The sequence below is a fragment of the Phoca vitulina genome, unplaced genomic scaffold (assembly GCF_004348235.1).
Source record: "Phoca vitulina isolate PV1807 unplaced genomic scaffold, GSC_HSeal_1.0 scaffold47, whole genome shotgun sequence".
In the NCBI taxonomy this organism is placed as follows: Eukaryota; Metazoa; Chordata; class Mammalia; order Carnivora; family Phocidae; genus Phoca; species Phoca vitulina.
Genome location: NW_022589750.1, coordinates 7,850,015 through 7,862,209, shown reverse-complemented (window position 1 = coordinate 7,862,209; position 12,195 = coordinate 7,850,015). Strand labels below are relative to the sequence as shown.

The window sequence follows — 12,195 nt, the reverse complement described above, 5'->3', positions numbered from 1 at the left end:
GTATTCAAAATCAAGTGTGGGGGCGCCTGGGTGCCTCAGTCGGTTAAGCATCTGACTCTTGATTTCGGCTCAGGTCATGATCTCAGCATCTTGAGATCGAGCCCCACATCGGGCTCCATGCTGGGCCGGGAGTCTGCTTGGGATTCTCTCCCTCTGCCCCTCCTCCTGCTCTTTCCCTCTCTCCCACTAAAATAATAATAATAAAAAAATCCAGTGGGTTCACTTCCACCACCTTGACACAGAAATGCTGACTGCGTTCTAATCGTCTGCTAGCTCATAAAAGTGAGTCAAGCGTTAGCAAGTCTGCCAGGACTGGTGCAAACTCCATACAAGGTGATTAAAGAAAGAACCTCGCACACGCTTCTGTTCTTACATACCGGTTTATTGGGGCGGGAAAAGAGAATGGAGGCATTTTACAAATTTGAAGGCTGCAACAAGGTGTCAATGTTCTTTGCAGATATTCCTATGCCATGTTCCCCACAGTCAAGAACCTGGATACAGCCAAGAGGTAATATTGCAGATAAGTAGAAACAGGGGTCGGATGCTATCTGCAGTCGCTTTAGAAATTTCTGAGAACAGGCACATTGCAGGACCGTCTGATTGTTGCTTAAACTCCCCGAAATGAGCTCCTACGGGGCAGTACAGTGCCCTGGAGATGGAGTAATGCAAACATCCTGTTAAGCATCAAGGCCTTCCGGCAAGTGGGGTTCGACAGCAGACTAGTGGCGTAGGTGAAGGACGGATGGGAGGAACCACAGGTGACTGAGGCCACACCTGGCTACAGGTTAACTCGAACAACTCCCAGAACCGGATGCACCCCCACCAGGAGTCCAGCCCAAGCCTCTGGCTCTTACAGCCATTGGACGTATGGGGGCTGATTTCTGAATTCAGAAGGTACCTGGAGAGAATTGTGTTTTTCACCAAAGGGACAAGAATGTGAGCTATGTGGCTGGTTAGGCCGGCTCACCTTTTTTGGGCTTTCCCTGCCTGGTGGGCAGCAGTGGCCGGAGGGGGACAGTAACGGGTCAGAGGCAGATGGACCGCGGGTGTGAAGTCTAGCACCACCCTTCCAGAAGTAAACGCTCCAGACACCTCCTGTATTTCAAGTGAACTATAAAGATGCCTTTGATTCCTTGGAGTTGTTGAAATGCGGATACGTAATGGGGGTGGGCCGGGGGCTGGCAGTCCTGCCCGAGATCCCCTAGGCAACCGTTTGGAATTCTCCCTTCGAAAGTCGGGCAGCAGTGCATCCTTGGTATTCTATTATTGTTTGGGGGAATATGTGGCTGAGAATATATGTGAGAAAAAGCTGGAGCCGGGGCCCCTGGCTCATTCACAGGGAGGGCGGGCAGCGCGCATGGCCTCCGACGTGGCCCTCCAGGGACCTGAGGACAGGACCACAGACAGAGTCCCAGTGCTCCCTGCGTCTGGCCAGGTGGGGAGTGTGTGTGTGCGCGTCTGTGGCCAGAAAAGGAAGAGGTGCACTTGTACATCCACAGGAGGAAGAAGAAAAACAACAGAGGTGTTGGAGGAAGAAATATATAAAGACTCCTCAAGAGAAAAAGATTCTCTTTGTATTCATCACCTGAGCCAACCTATTTCTTATTTGGGGAGCATTTTGGACGTTATCATTCAAAAAAAAAAAATCGTCGGGCGATCACTGAGCACCAAATCATTTTACGATCTTGTACTAAAACCCAGCAATTTCCCATTCTGGAGCTCCAGAATTACCAAAATATTGTCTCACCGCAAAGGGAAAAGAAAAAAACAATGTGCGTCTCCCTGTACGCGTTTTTTGGTTTTGTCTTTTTTTCCCCACGCGCCCCCGGGGATTTCAAGTCCGAGGCTCTCCCCCCGCACCGCGCGCAGCCGGGGGCCGCTTGCAGGTGAGCATGAGCAGCAGGAGCAGGGGCAGGTGCCACAGGCTGCAGAAGAACAGCTTCCGGGAGCTCTTCCGGTCCGCGTCCGCGTAGAACCGGAAGCCGAGGTAGGAAATGTACAGGTTGATGGGGAGGGAGATGACGGGGAAGGTCCACGTGGTGACCTGGAGGACGGGCGCCGCCGCCGCCAGTCCGATCAAGGCCAGGCAGTGGCGCAGGGCGACGCGCCGGCACAGGGCCGGGTGCGTGACCGACATCATGCAGTAGCCGCCGCGGGAGTAGTCTTCGCGGAGGCCCCAGCTCAGGGCGTTGAAATGGGGGAACTGCCACGAGTAGAGGATCCCTCCCAGGAGAAAGGCTCCTGCATGCAGGTTGCGGGGGAAAAGGGAGTAAGCAGAGAGAGGCTGTGGTCAGAGAGGCACAGAAGCATCCTTTCCGGCCCCGCGGAGCTCCCTCCGCACTCCCGCGGCTCCCAGATCCCCTGCCAGTCTCTGTTCTCGCCTCTGCTTGTCCGGGTCAGCCTGGCGCCGGAGACGAGCCTCCAGGACCCCCCAGCTTTCGCACCACCTCCCCCCTCCCCAGGACACTGAGCACCTGGGGCTCCCGTCCACGCGGTGCGCACCGCAGGGCGACAACCCCAGAAGCGGCCGGGGGCACCTCCGTGGGAGGGCTTCGGCTCCCCTTGCGAGCGAGGCGCTTGGGGGGAGGCGCAGGGCCACGTCCCAAGCCGGCCTGGCCTCCCGGACAAGGTCCTTCCCCAGGGTGGCGGGCAGCTCCCTGCTCCCAAGGCCTACTGAAGGTAGCTCGGGGCCCACGCTCAGCACCCTGACTGTTCCGCGGTGGACTCCCAGCGCTTCCAGGGCAGGGGTCCGGCACATTCCACCGAGCCTGCACCACAGGGCAAGCAGGAGGTACCAAAACAGCACGTGTTCAGTAAACGGAGCGGCAGAAGGGGACACGGTCCCTGAGCAGAACGAGAACTTGTCTGTGGCCTTGCAGGTTTTTGAGGAGGATGTATTAGGATCTCGGGCAGCATTTAGCCGCTCTGGCGCAGGGCCTCCCCTCACCCACGAGGACGGGATGCAGGCTGCCACTCTGGAGCACCTACTAAGACAGAGACTTTCATGCAGTTTAGCTCATTTAATCCTGCCCACAGTCTGTTAGGTTTTATGCTCATTAAGTGAGCCAACACAGCTCAGAGGAGGTTAAATTCTACAAAAAGAGGTAAAGGAGGGATTCAGAACAAGCCTGTCTGATGTGGAGACCAGCTCCCCTACCACATTAAGCCACCACCCCCAAGTCCTGACTGCAGGGCTGCTCATTCCCATGCAGGCGACACCTTGCCCATTTACTCATGCACGAAGTGTTTGCTGAGCACCTCCCTGCCCATTTACTCATGCATGGAAGTGTTTGCTGAGCACCTACTACTAAGTGGCGAGCACTGTGCCGGGCACTGGGGGTAGGATGGCAAGCACAAATCCACACGTGCCCCTCCTGGGGTAGGGGGGGGTTCACCACCGGGGGCATTAGATCAAGAGCCGCACTAGCGAATCTATATCACCACTCAGCAGCTGTGCAGGAAAAGTTTGTGCCATGAGGACACAGAACAAGACCCAGTTGAGGCGGGCAGAGGAGCCGTCTCTGAGGAAGGGACGTCGGAGCTGAGCTCTGCAGGATGAGTGACCTGGTCTCCTGGGGGCTGGCAGAGGGAGAGGTCGTCATGAAGGGGCAGGAAGATGCACAGTGTAGCCAGGGTATTAAAAGGAGATGAGAACATGTGTTAGGATTCATAGAACTGTCAATCGAAAGAAAAAAAGGTCAGTTGGCCTGAATCATAATTTTTAAAAAATGTATCAAAATCAAAAAAGGAAGCGAGTGTGGCTGGAAGGGTGGGTGGGGTCCCCAAGTCTGCAGACTGTGCTAAGTAAGTCCTGGTTCGATCCTAAATGCAACAGGGAGCCATGGAGAGATGGTGACGTGTTTAAGGCTGTGTGAGTGTGTGCACATGGGCACACACACGTGTTGGGGGGTGGGGCGTGAGGAAAGGGCAGTAGTGTCACTTGACCAATCTGTGAAAGTATACACTGGAGGGGCCCCGAGCAGGTAGGGGAGGCCCAACCAGAGGCCGAGATGAGAGGCGACAAGGGCTGGGATCAAGGTGATGACAATGGGGTGGAAAGAGGACGGACCTGAGAGGCCTTCTGGAGGCCACATGACAGGGAGTGAGTGTGAAATAAGGAGGGGAGGGAGAGGGAGGTATCAAGAGGGGCCCCGTGGAGATGCCATTCCTTGAGATGACAAACAGGGGAGACAGGAAGGACAGCGCATGAGTGTGACCTTGAGTGTGTTCGGCCTGACACGCCTTTGGGACATCCAGATGGCAACCAGGGAATCGTGAAGAGGGGTCTGAGCCAGGATGTGTGTCTGGAAGCTACTCAGACCTGCGTCTACCACTGGGTAAACCCCGGTGTCCCATCATTACGTGCTCCTGTGTTTTCTGCTTGAATGCAAATTCCTGAAGGGAACATTCATTTTCCTCTGCATCTCTGGAGTAGAATATAGAAAGTGCTCGATGCCACCGCAGTAGAGGGTCCTCACACGCATCGGCGGGAGCCCACGTGTACAAAGAAAGGCTTTACTAAAAGCCACCCGAGGTTGCTGTTTTCCAGCACTGATTTGTGAACCGACAGGGCCAACTACTAGGATTCTGCCTCCCCTCCCCCCTTCCTCCCTCTTCTGCGATGCTCTGCCTCGATGCCTTGCTCCTGACACCCAAGTGCCTCCTGGGGGTCCCTGGTCAGGGACCTGAGGGCTCACTAACCCACTGTGTCATCTACCCTGGCCCAGCTGGCACAGAGATTGAAAATCTGTAACCACGGTCCTATTGCAGGTAATGAGCATCTTTTAAGCCCCTTGTCTGTGGGAATGTCCAGAGAAGGGGAGGGGGGCGCACTACTGCGAAAACAGAACTCAGCAGGCGAGAAGGCAGTTTAAATAATTCAGAATCGTGCAGAAAACCAAGCTGGGGCTTCCAAGGTCCTGCAGGGGCCCTGTGGTGCCCACGCCGAGGAGGATCAGAGGGACCGAGCCTCTCCTTTAATCTCTGATCTGTATTCCTCTACAGCATGGGCTGTGCGGCTACAATGGGGGCAGGCTTTCTCGTCCCCTCCCAGACAGAATGGAGACTTTTACCCATATTGTTCGGGGCAGACACGCGCCCATTTCTGAATTCATTGCATCGGACAGTTGTGGCATTACAAGGAGAACTCGTGTGGGCGCAGACTCGGAGGACTGGGCCAGGTTTCCGATCCAGTGACAGGGTCTCGTGGGTTCCGTAAGTCTGTCGTTTCCTTTACAGCCTTCCAAAATTACAAAATAACCAAGACTCGATGCGCGCGTCCCTGTTTCGGTAGGGTTGCTGCCAAATCCCTCCAATCCATTTTAACCCAGTCTATAAATAACCTGATACATATATATTTTAGTTCATGTAAACATAACTCCAATTTTCGCGGTAATAATGGAAGCAGCCACTGTTCGTGGACTCCATTCCCTTGGTGAATAGATGGAGGGCGTCTGCCATGTGCCAGGTGCCATTCCAGATGCTAACGGGCGGTGGGGAGAAAGACCGGGCCCTGCTGCAGGTCTGGAGGGAGAGACAGACAGGAGCACTTGTGACAGTGATGAGTGCTGTTTACAGTCAGAACAGGGCCACACGATGGGGTGGCTGGAGGCTCACGGCTCAGGGAAGGCCTTCCCAAAGGCTGGCACCATGCCCCAACTAAGTGGAAAGCTTACCACTGGGCCACGCGGGCATCTATAGGCTGGATCAGGTGTCATGGGGGTGGCAGACACCGATCCTCGTACTCAGGTGGGGAACACGGGGGACACACACAGGTGAGTGTGTTCACGGTGGAAGCACAAAGAGCTCTATTTGGGGCTATTTTGAGTTTGAGGTGCCTGCAAGACATCCCAGTTAAATGCCTTGTGGCAGTCACATGCCAGGCCTTGGGTGCAGGAATTATATGTACACTCATGCTCACAACCACCTTCCAGTGGGTGACATCACTCTCCTCTTACAGATGGAAAGATTCCTTAATGGGCCCACCCAGGGATATTCACATATACCAGCACCTTCTTTTAGGAGGATGTTGCCCCCCACCAAAAAATAAAAAAAAATAAAAATTAAAAAAAAAAATAGAAGGATGCTGCTCCCACATCGACTGGTAACAGCGGACCGCTGGGCACCCATTCAAATGTCAATGTTGCTGGGTAGAGACGGGGCTTGCTGGAAGGAGAAACTGCATTTGCCTGTTTATCGGGGGTCCTGGGACCTTTAAAAAAAGTTTGTTTCCATTTGGCACAAACAGTCTCTGTCTCCACAGTGAGTACTGTGGAAAGGGGGAAAGGACAGAAGAAGGTTGGACTTCTCCTTTGTGTGCTGATGGGAAAGGAGATCATAAAGGACCAGTAAAGAGGGGGCGCTGTTAGATTCTTGGGGCCTTGGGGCACTTTTGAGGTCTTGAGCATGAGATAACGGGGAGCAACCGCTCACTGTTCGGGACCAGCCTCACACCCGAAGGGTCTGAACAGATTATGGGCCTCAGGGATGACAACCGGGGCATGGGGGGGCGGGGTGGACAAGGCTGAGACGTGTCCTGGCAAGAGAAGACTCAGAACCGGGGGAGGGGAATCGGGTAAGCCAGGGCCCAGTAGCCCTTCTGCCGTTGTATTTAAAGAGCTGAGGAAAAGCAAAGTCGGCCGGGAAACCAGGCTGGAAACAGTTAAAATGATCCAGGCCCCAATGTGGGCTCTTGCTCGCCTTTCTCAAAAGCCCGCTTTTTTGTGTGCCAACTGGAGTATTCTGTTTTGCTCAATATGCATTTTCGGTTATGCTTCTGCTTAAAATAACATAATTAAAAAAATCATTTTCATAAGAGTAGCATGCTGCTTTCTATGCGAGAGGAAATTGGGTGTGGGTTTGGCTCATGTCACAAATGAAAGAGCTTTAGAAATCACAGCTTAGCCTTAATGGATTGTAATCAGAAAACCACCACCCCCACACGGTTCTACTTGCTCGTACAAAAGATGTAAAACAAATTGCTCTCTTCATCAAGATAAGGTGAACCGGAACAGGAAGACTTGGATTAATCCGGGGGCTGTGGTGGAACCCACCTTCCTTGTGGGGTAAACACAGAGCACTCACAGTTTACTGACTCAAAGGCCTGCGCTCAGCCTTCCCCACCCTCCCGCCCCCACCCCCGAGCAGTCTGCTGTTCCTGGGCCTATTTCTGGTACCCACGATGTGACGATAGGTGCAGTGTGTTCTCAAGGCCCTCAGCTGGAGTCTGGCCAGGGAGGGAGACAACACAAAACGGGAGGACGGCCTCTGAAGATCACCTTAGGTGGATAGAGTGTGGGGGACACAGAGGAGGAAGACCTAAGTCAGCCTTAGAGAGGTGTGTGTAAGTGATGTGTAAGGCTAGGTGGGGCAAGGCTAACCAATGTCTTCCTAGCGGCCCTTTGCAAATACATGCGTTTTTAAACCCTCTCAAAACATCTATCAATCATTTTTACACCATACGGACCGGGGGGGGGGGGGGGGGGGGGGAACCTCAACCACTGCCGCCTCTGCTCGGGTTGAGAAACACCTGTCCACAGCGTCCATCCATCATTTTGTTGGCAAACCAACCAGAGGCAATTGCCAACCACATGGTTTCCCAAGAGGATGGAGACAGACATCTTCAAGTTGGAGCTCTGAGTCCCCGTGTGTGCTCTCCGAAAACAAAATTCCTTTTGAAACGGGGTTCAGTGGTTTCAGCTTGCTTCTTCTGCTGCCCGGTGGGCTCACATTCAACCCCTTCCCGCCTCGACCCCAAACCCATTCATTGTCATTCACTGCCCACCCATGGCCTTGGAAAAGACAAAGGAACAGCTCCAGTGAACCTTGGTGCGGGGCTGGGGAGGCCTGCCTTCCCTGTACAATAGGCTCCCTCTAAATGTGGCCCTTGGTAGCTGGTCTGTTCCCAGGCTGGTTGTATTTGTGCTCTCAGGGGTACGTGGTTATGTAAACTGGGGGCTGGCTGGGGAGCAGAGCCAAACCCAAAGCTTCATGGTCACAGATTCCGAAGCTTTCCCTTTGAGGGTGAACACAAAGGAGCTTGTGAAACAGGTCGGCTTCCACTGTGTAATAGACTTCGATGGCGCTGGGCATAAAGGGAAGAGGGTGTGGGGGCCAGTTGATCAACTGCGCACTGACAAAAGGCAAGACTGCGGGTCCTCTGAAAATAGGGACCGGAGTAGGCAGTGACAGCTTGCCCTGGGAGAATTCTCTGGAAGTGACTCAGGAATGACGAAGAGGCCCAGTGAGCAGGGCACAGGCTCCCTCTCTCCCTCACCGTATTGCGCACCGCCCACCGTCCCCGTCCCCTGCAGAGTCACCTGTCCCCACAGAGTCACCTGAGGCTTCTATCAGAAGGGAGACAGGGATAAAGGAAGCACAGAGCTCTGACTCTGAAAAAAAACTGCTCCCCTCTTCTTCTTTTTTTAATCATTTCCCTACAGGGAAGTTTAGTTTGGGGCATCTGCAGGTTCTCTAAGAAATCCCAATGTTCTGTACTCCCCCAGCTCACATCTGAGGGCATTTCCGTCTTTCTTATCCCAATACTAATCTGTTCCCTGAACAGTACTGACTAAACGTGCATCTGGGGCCAGGCACCGTGTCTACCTGGCATTATCATTTCCCTCAGGAAGGCACCGGCTGGGCTCCCTAAAAGCCCTGATCAACTGGTCAACTTCGCGGAGCGCACTTCCTTGGTCGTACCAAAGGTGGCCTCCAATTATACCCAGTCTTGGGTCTAGCAACATACTTCTAGTACGTTCTTTCTCAGCCTTTTGTGGGTTTTGTCTACGAAGAGCATAGGGCTCTAATATTGTTTGGTTTGCTAATATTCCCATGAAAATGTTCCTTGTTCACCCTGTCTTTAAAAATGTCATTTGTCTTAATTAATGCGACCCTCTGAGGCTAGTTAGGGAAAAAAAAATCTCACACAAAATGAACACAGACACTCACTTTCAAGTTTCATTTCAAACTGAACCAGTGTTCTTAAGGAACTCTTTGAAAGTGCTTGGGTTCAACAGAGCCAGGTACTTAGGAAGGCCTCGATAAATATTTGTTGAATGAGCGAGTGAATGGAACATTCCCTCTGTTCTATTCTCTCTTCTCATCTTGGAATAAAGGAGGTAAATATAGTGAAACAGTATTTAACATTTTGTAGTTTACCAGCTGAGGCTAAAAAAAAAAACCTCCTTCTCTTTTTTTGTTACTAAAACCATCCATCTGCCAAATGTCACTTCCCGATAAGGGCCCACGGCTGAGTCCTCATTTGTAACTGAATGTTGGCTGACATAATTAATGTTTACCACACAACAACATTTGAATTACAAACGCAAGGCAATTTACACATCAACTCTACAAGCCGGTCACCCTGGCCCATTCCACAAACTCCCAAAACCTGGGATTGGGTCAGATTGGGGGAAAATGACCAAATAGAATCAGAGCCTTTTTAAAGCCATGGGGGCGGTGGAGGGAGAGAGAGAGATTGAGAGAGGTGGCTTTGGCAGGGAGGAGGGGAAGTACTTTACCCCAAAGCCTCCAAGATAAACGAAAGTCGTCCCTGGAGGTAAACACTGTTGAGAAGCCTAATGCGTGTGGCTCCAGGCCCGCTGGGAGCTGGGCTGTCTGCTCCCTGCACTTTATCTGCGGCGCCCCCGCCCCAAAGCGACCCCTTCCCCGGGTCCATGCAGGTCACTTCTCCCCCTGTTGTCCTGGCCACACCGGGGGCCAGAAAGCAGCCCTCCTGGTTGGCCTTCCTGGGTTTTTTATTTTTGCTGGTAAGCATTTTTAATGTTTTCTGCTAATAGCGGTTCAGCTTAAAAAAAAAGAAGGCAAAGTAATTAGGCAGGTGGGAGAAAAGGCCTAACCCCGCGTCTCGGAGAGAAATGGACACAGGTACAGTCCCATTATGGTGATTACCATTATGGCCGACTGGCCGCAAACGGGGCTTTCTGAGCTAGGGCCCAGCATGTGACAACACAGCCCCGCTGGGGACAAAAACCCCACCGCGCGCTGTTTGTGCAAAGCTAGCGCTTTCCAGCTAGAAGAGCATCAGCGGCAAAAGAGCAGATCTCAAGAACTCACATTGGTTTGGCTTTCCCGGTTTCTATCCGGTGATCCGCTTGGCTCCCCTCCCACCCCAAATCCAGCCTCCCTGTCCAAGTGTTGGGGTACCTATGGGGCAGGGCAGGCACACTCGCTCTGCACCCACGCCGCCCAGGGGGGCAGCTAGAACAATGAGAAAGGAGCCTGGGTGGCTCAGTGGGTTAAGCGTCTGCCTTCGGCTCGGGTCATGATCCCAGCGTCCTGGGATCGAGCCCCGCACTGGGCTCCCTGGTCAGCGGGGAGCCTGCTTCTCCCTCTGCCTCAGCCCCTCCCCCTGCTTGTGCTCTCTCTCTCTCAAATAAATAAGTCTTAAAAAAAAAAAAAAAAGAAAGGCTTTTTCACTGTCTGGTGAAGAAACAACAAAGTAGTTATGGGGGGGGGATCAGAACCCCATGGGATGTCCTTATGCTTATTTTAGGTTTTCGGTCTTGACTGGAGGACGGAAGGCAGTATAATCTCTCTCTTCAGGGCTCAGACCCTCTGGAGGTCTTAATTGGCCTTGTAGCCACCACAGAAACCACAAAATGATCTAGACGCTGAGAAGGGGGAAAAGTACTTTGGAACATTAACATTTCCTTACTCCGCAAGCCGTCTGGGATGCAAATCATTTTCTAGGGCCACTTGTTTTTTATCTTTCTTCTCAACTAGATGGGTCTGGAGGCTGTAGGGTTTTCCACCGCCCATCCACCTTGGGCTGTTCCTCTCCAATCTTGCCGACCACCTTCCGGGCCCAGGAAGGGGCCTTTATGGAGGTTCCCATGGTCAGGGTGACTGAGGGACCAAAGGCATGGACGGCACTCAGTGGAGTCGGCCCCCTTTCACACACACACCCCGCATCCACGCCCACCTGGAGGTTCACAGGCGTTCACAAGGTGCTCTTGGAAAGGAGGAGCTGATGGATGCTTCACTAAATACTTGAGGGGTGAAATGTGACTAGGGAAGGCAGGAAGGTGCAGGCCAGGCCTAGGACAGGTAGAGGCCTACTGGAGAGGGGGCAGGAGGAGACAGAAGGCACACAGGCTTGGGAGGACCAAGGAGGGCCCAGCAAAGTACTGCTTTCCAACACCACAGAGAACCCACCTACGGCCCACTGTTGGATAAAACCCCAACTCCGGGCCCAGCTGCTCTCCTGCTTAAACCGCCAAGGGGTCTTTAGTGCCTTTCAATCAAGTCCGAATTCCTCAGTGCCCAGCACACAGTAGGTCCTCACTGATACCTGCACCAGGAAGCAGGCTGATGAGCTGAGTGGGTGGTCTCCCTGCCTCTCCTCCACCCTCCTCTCTTCCTTCCTATCACTGCGGTTCAGTGGAGTACTCCAAAGACTTTTCTATTCATATGCTTCTCCAAAGTGATCACTCTTCCGAGGGTCAAAGACAAAACGATTTGGAGATACCACGGAAGGGAAACGTGTGGGGCCACTTTTTTGCTCAGCAGGGCGCTCGCTTTCAAAGCAAGCATGTCCCCTGAGATAAGAACCCAGAGGAGAGACCTAATCTCTATGGGTGTGTGCGTCTCAAATCATGCCATCTACCCACTCCCTCTGCCCAAATCCTGAGGTATTTCCAAGATATCCTGACAGCCAGAGCTCTCTCCCGTTCTGTCTTTTCAGGTTGGTGGTTCTTAAAGTGGTCCCTGGACCAGGGGCATTGGCATCACCTGGCAAGCTTGCTAGAAATGCAAGTTCTCAGGCCCAGGAACCTGGGTTTTAGCAAGCCTGCCAGGTGATTCTGAGGTGCACTCAAATTCGATAACCACTGCTTTAGAATTTGTGGAGACCACAGGTGCAGTCTCCTTCGATGCCCTAGCATTTAAAGCACGAACTCACGAGGAAGATGGGACACACAGGTTCATAAGGACATCGATGAGTCCTTCTCGGCAGAACTGACAAATGAACTTTCCGCAAGGATGGAAACGCTCTTCTCTGTGCCACCAGTATGGCAGCTCCTGGCCGTGTGTGGCCGTGAGCAGCTGAAATACAGCTCCTGGGACTGAAGAACTCGGTGTTTAAATTTATTTAGTTGACACTGAAACTTAAATAGCCACATGTGGCTAGTGGGTATCCTAATGGATGGTACAGTTCTAGAAGGTGACAAAACT

At 52.8% G+C, this 12,195-nt stretch overlaps 1 protein-coding gene across 1 annotated transcript in view; it reads right to left on the bottom strand.

The window, feature by feature from the left end:
* Positions 1 to 370: 370 nt before the first annotated feature.
* The window catches only part of LOC116649196 (protoheme IX farnesyltransferase, mitochondrial), a 125,810-nt gene continuing 113,985 nt past the window's right edge, over positions 371 to 12,195 (bottom strand). The window contains exon 7 of the mRNA XM_032431753.1: positions 371 to 2,241. Coding sequence (XP_032287644.1) covers positions 1,835 to 2,241 — 407 coding nt within the window. The 3' untranslated portion in view covers positions 371 to 1,834. The remainder of the gene's footprint in view (positions 2,242 to 12,195) is intronic.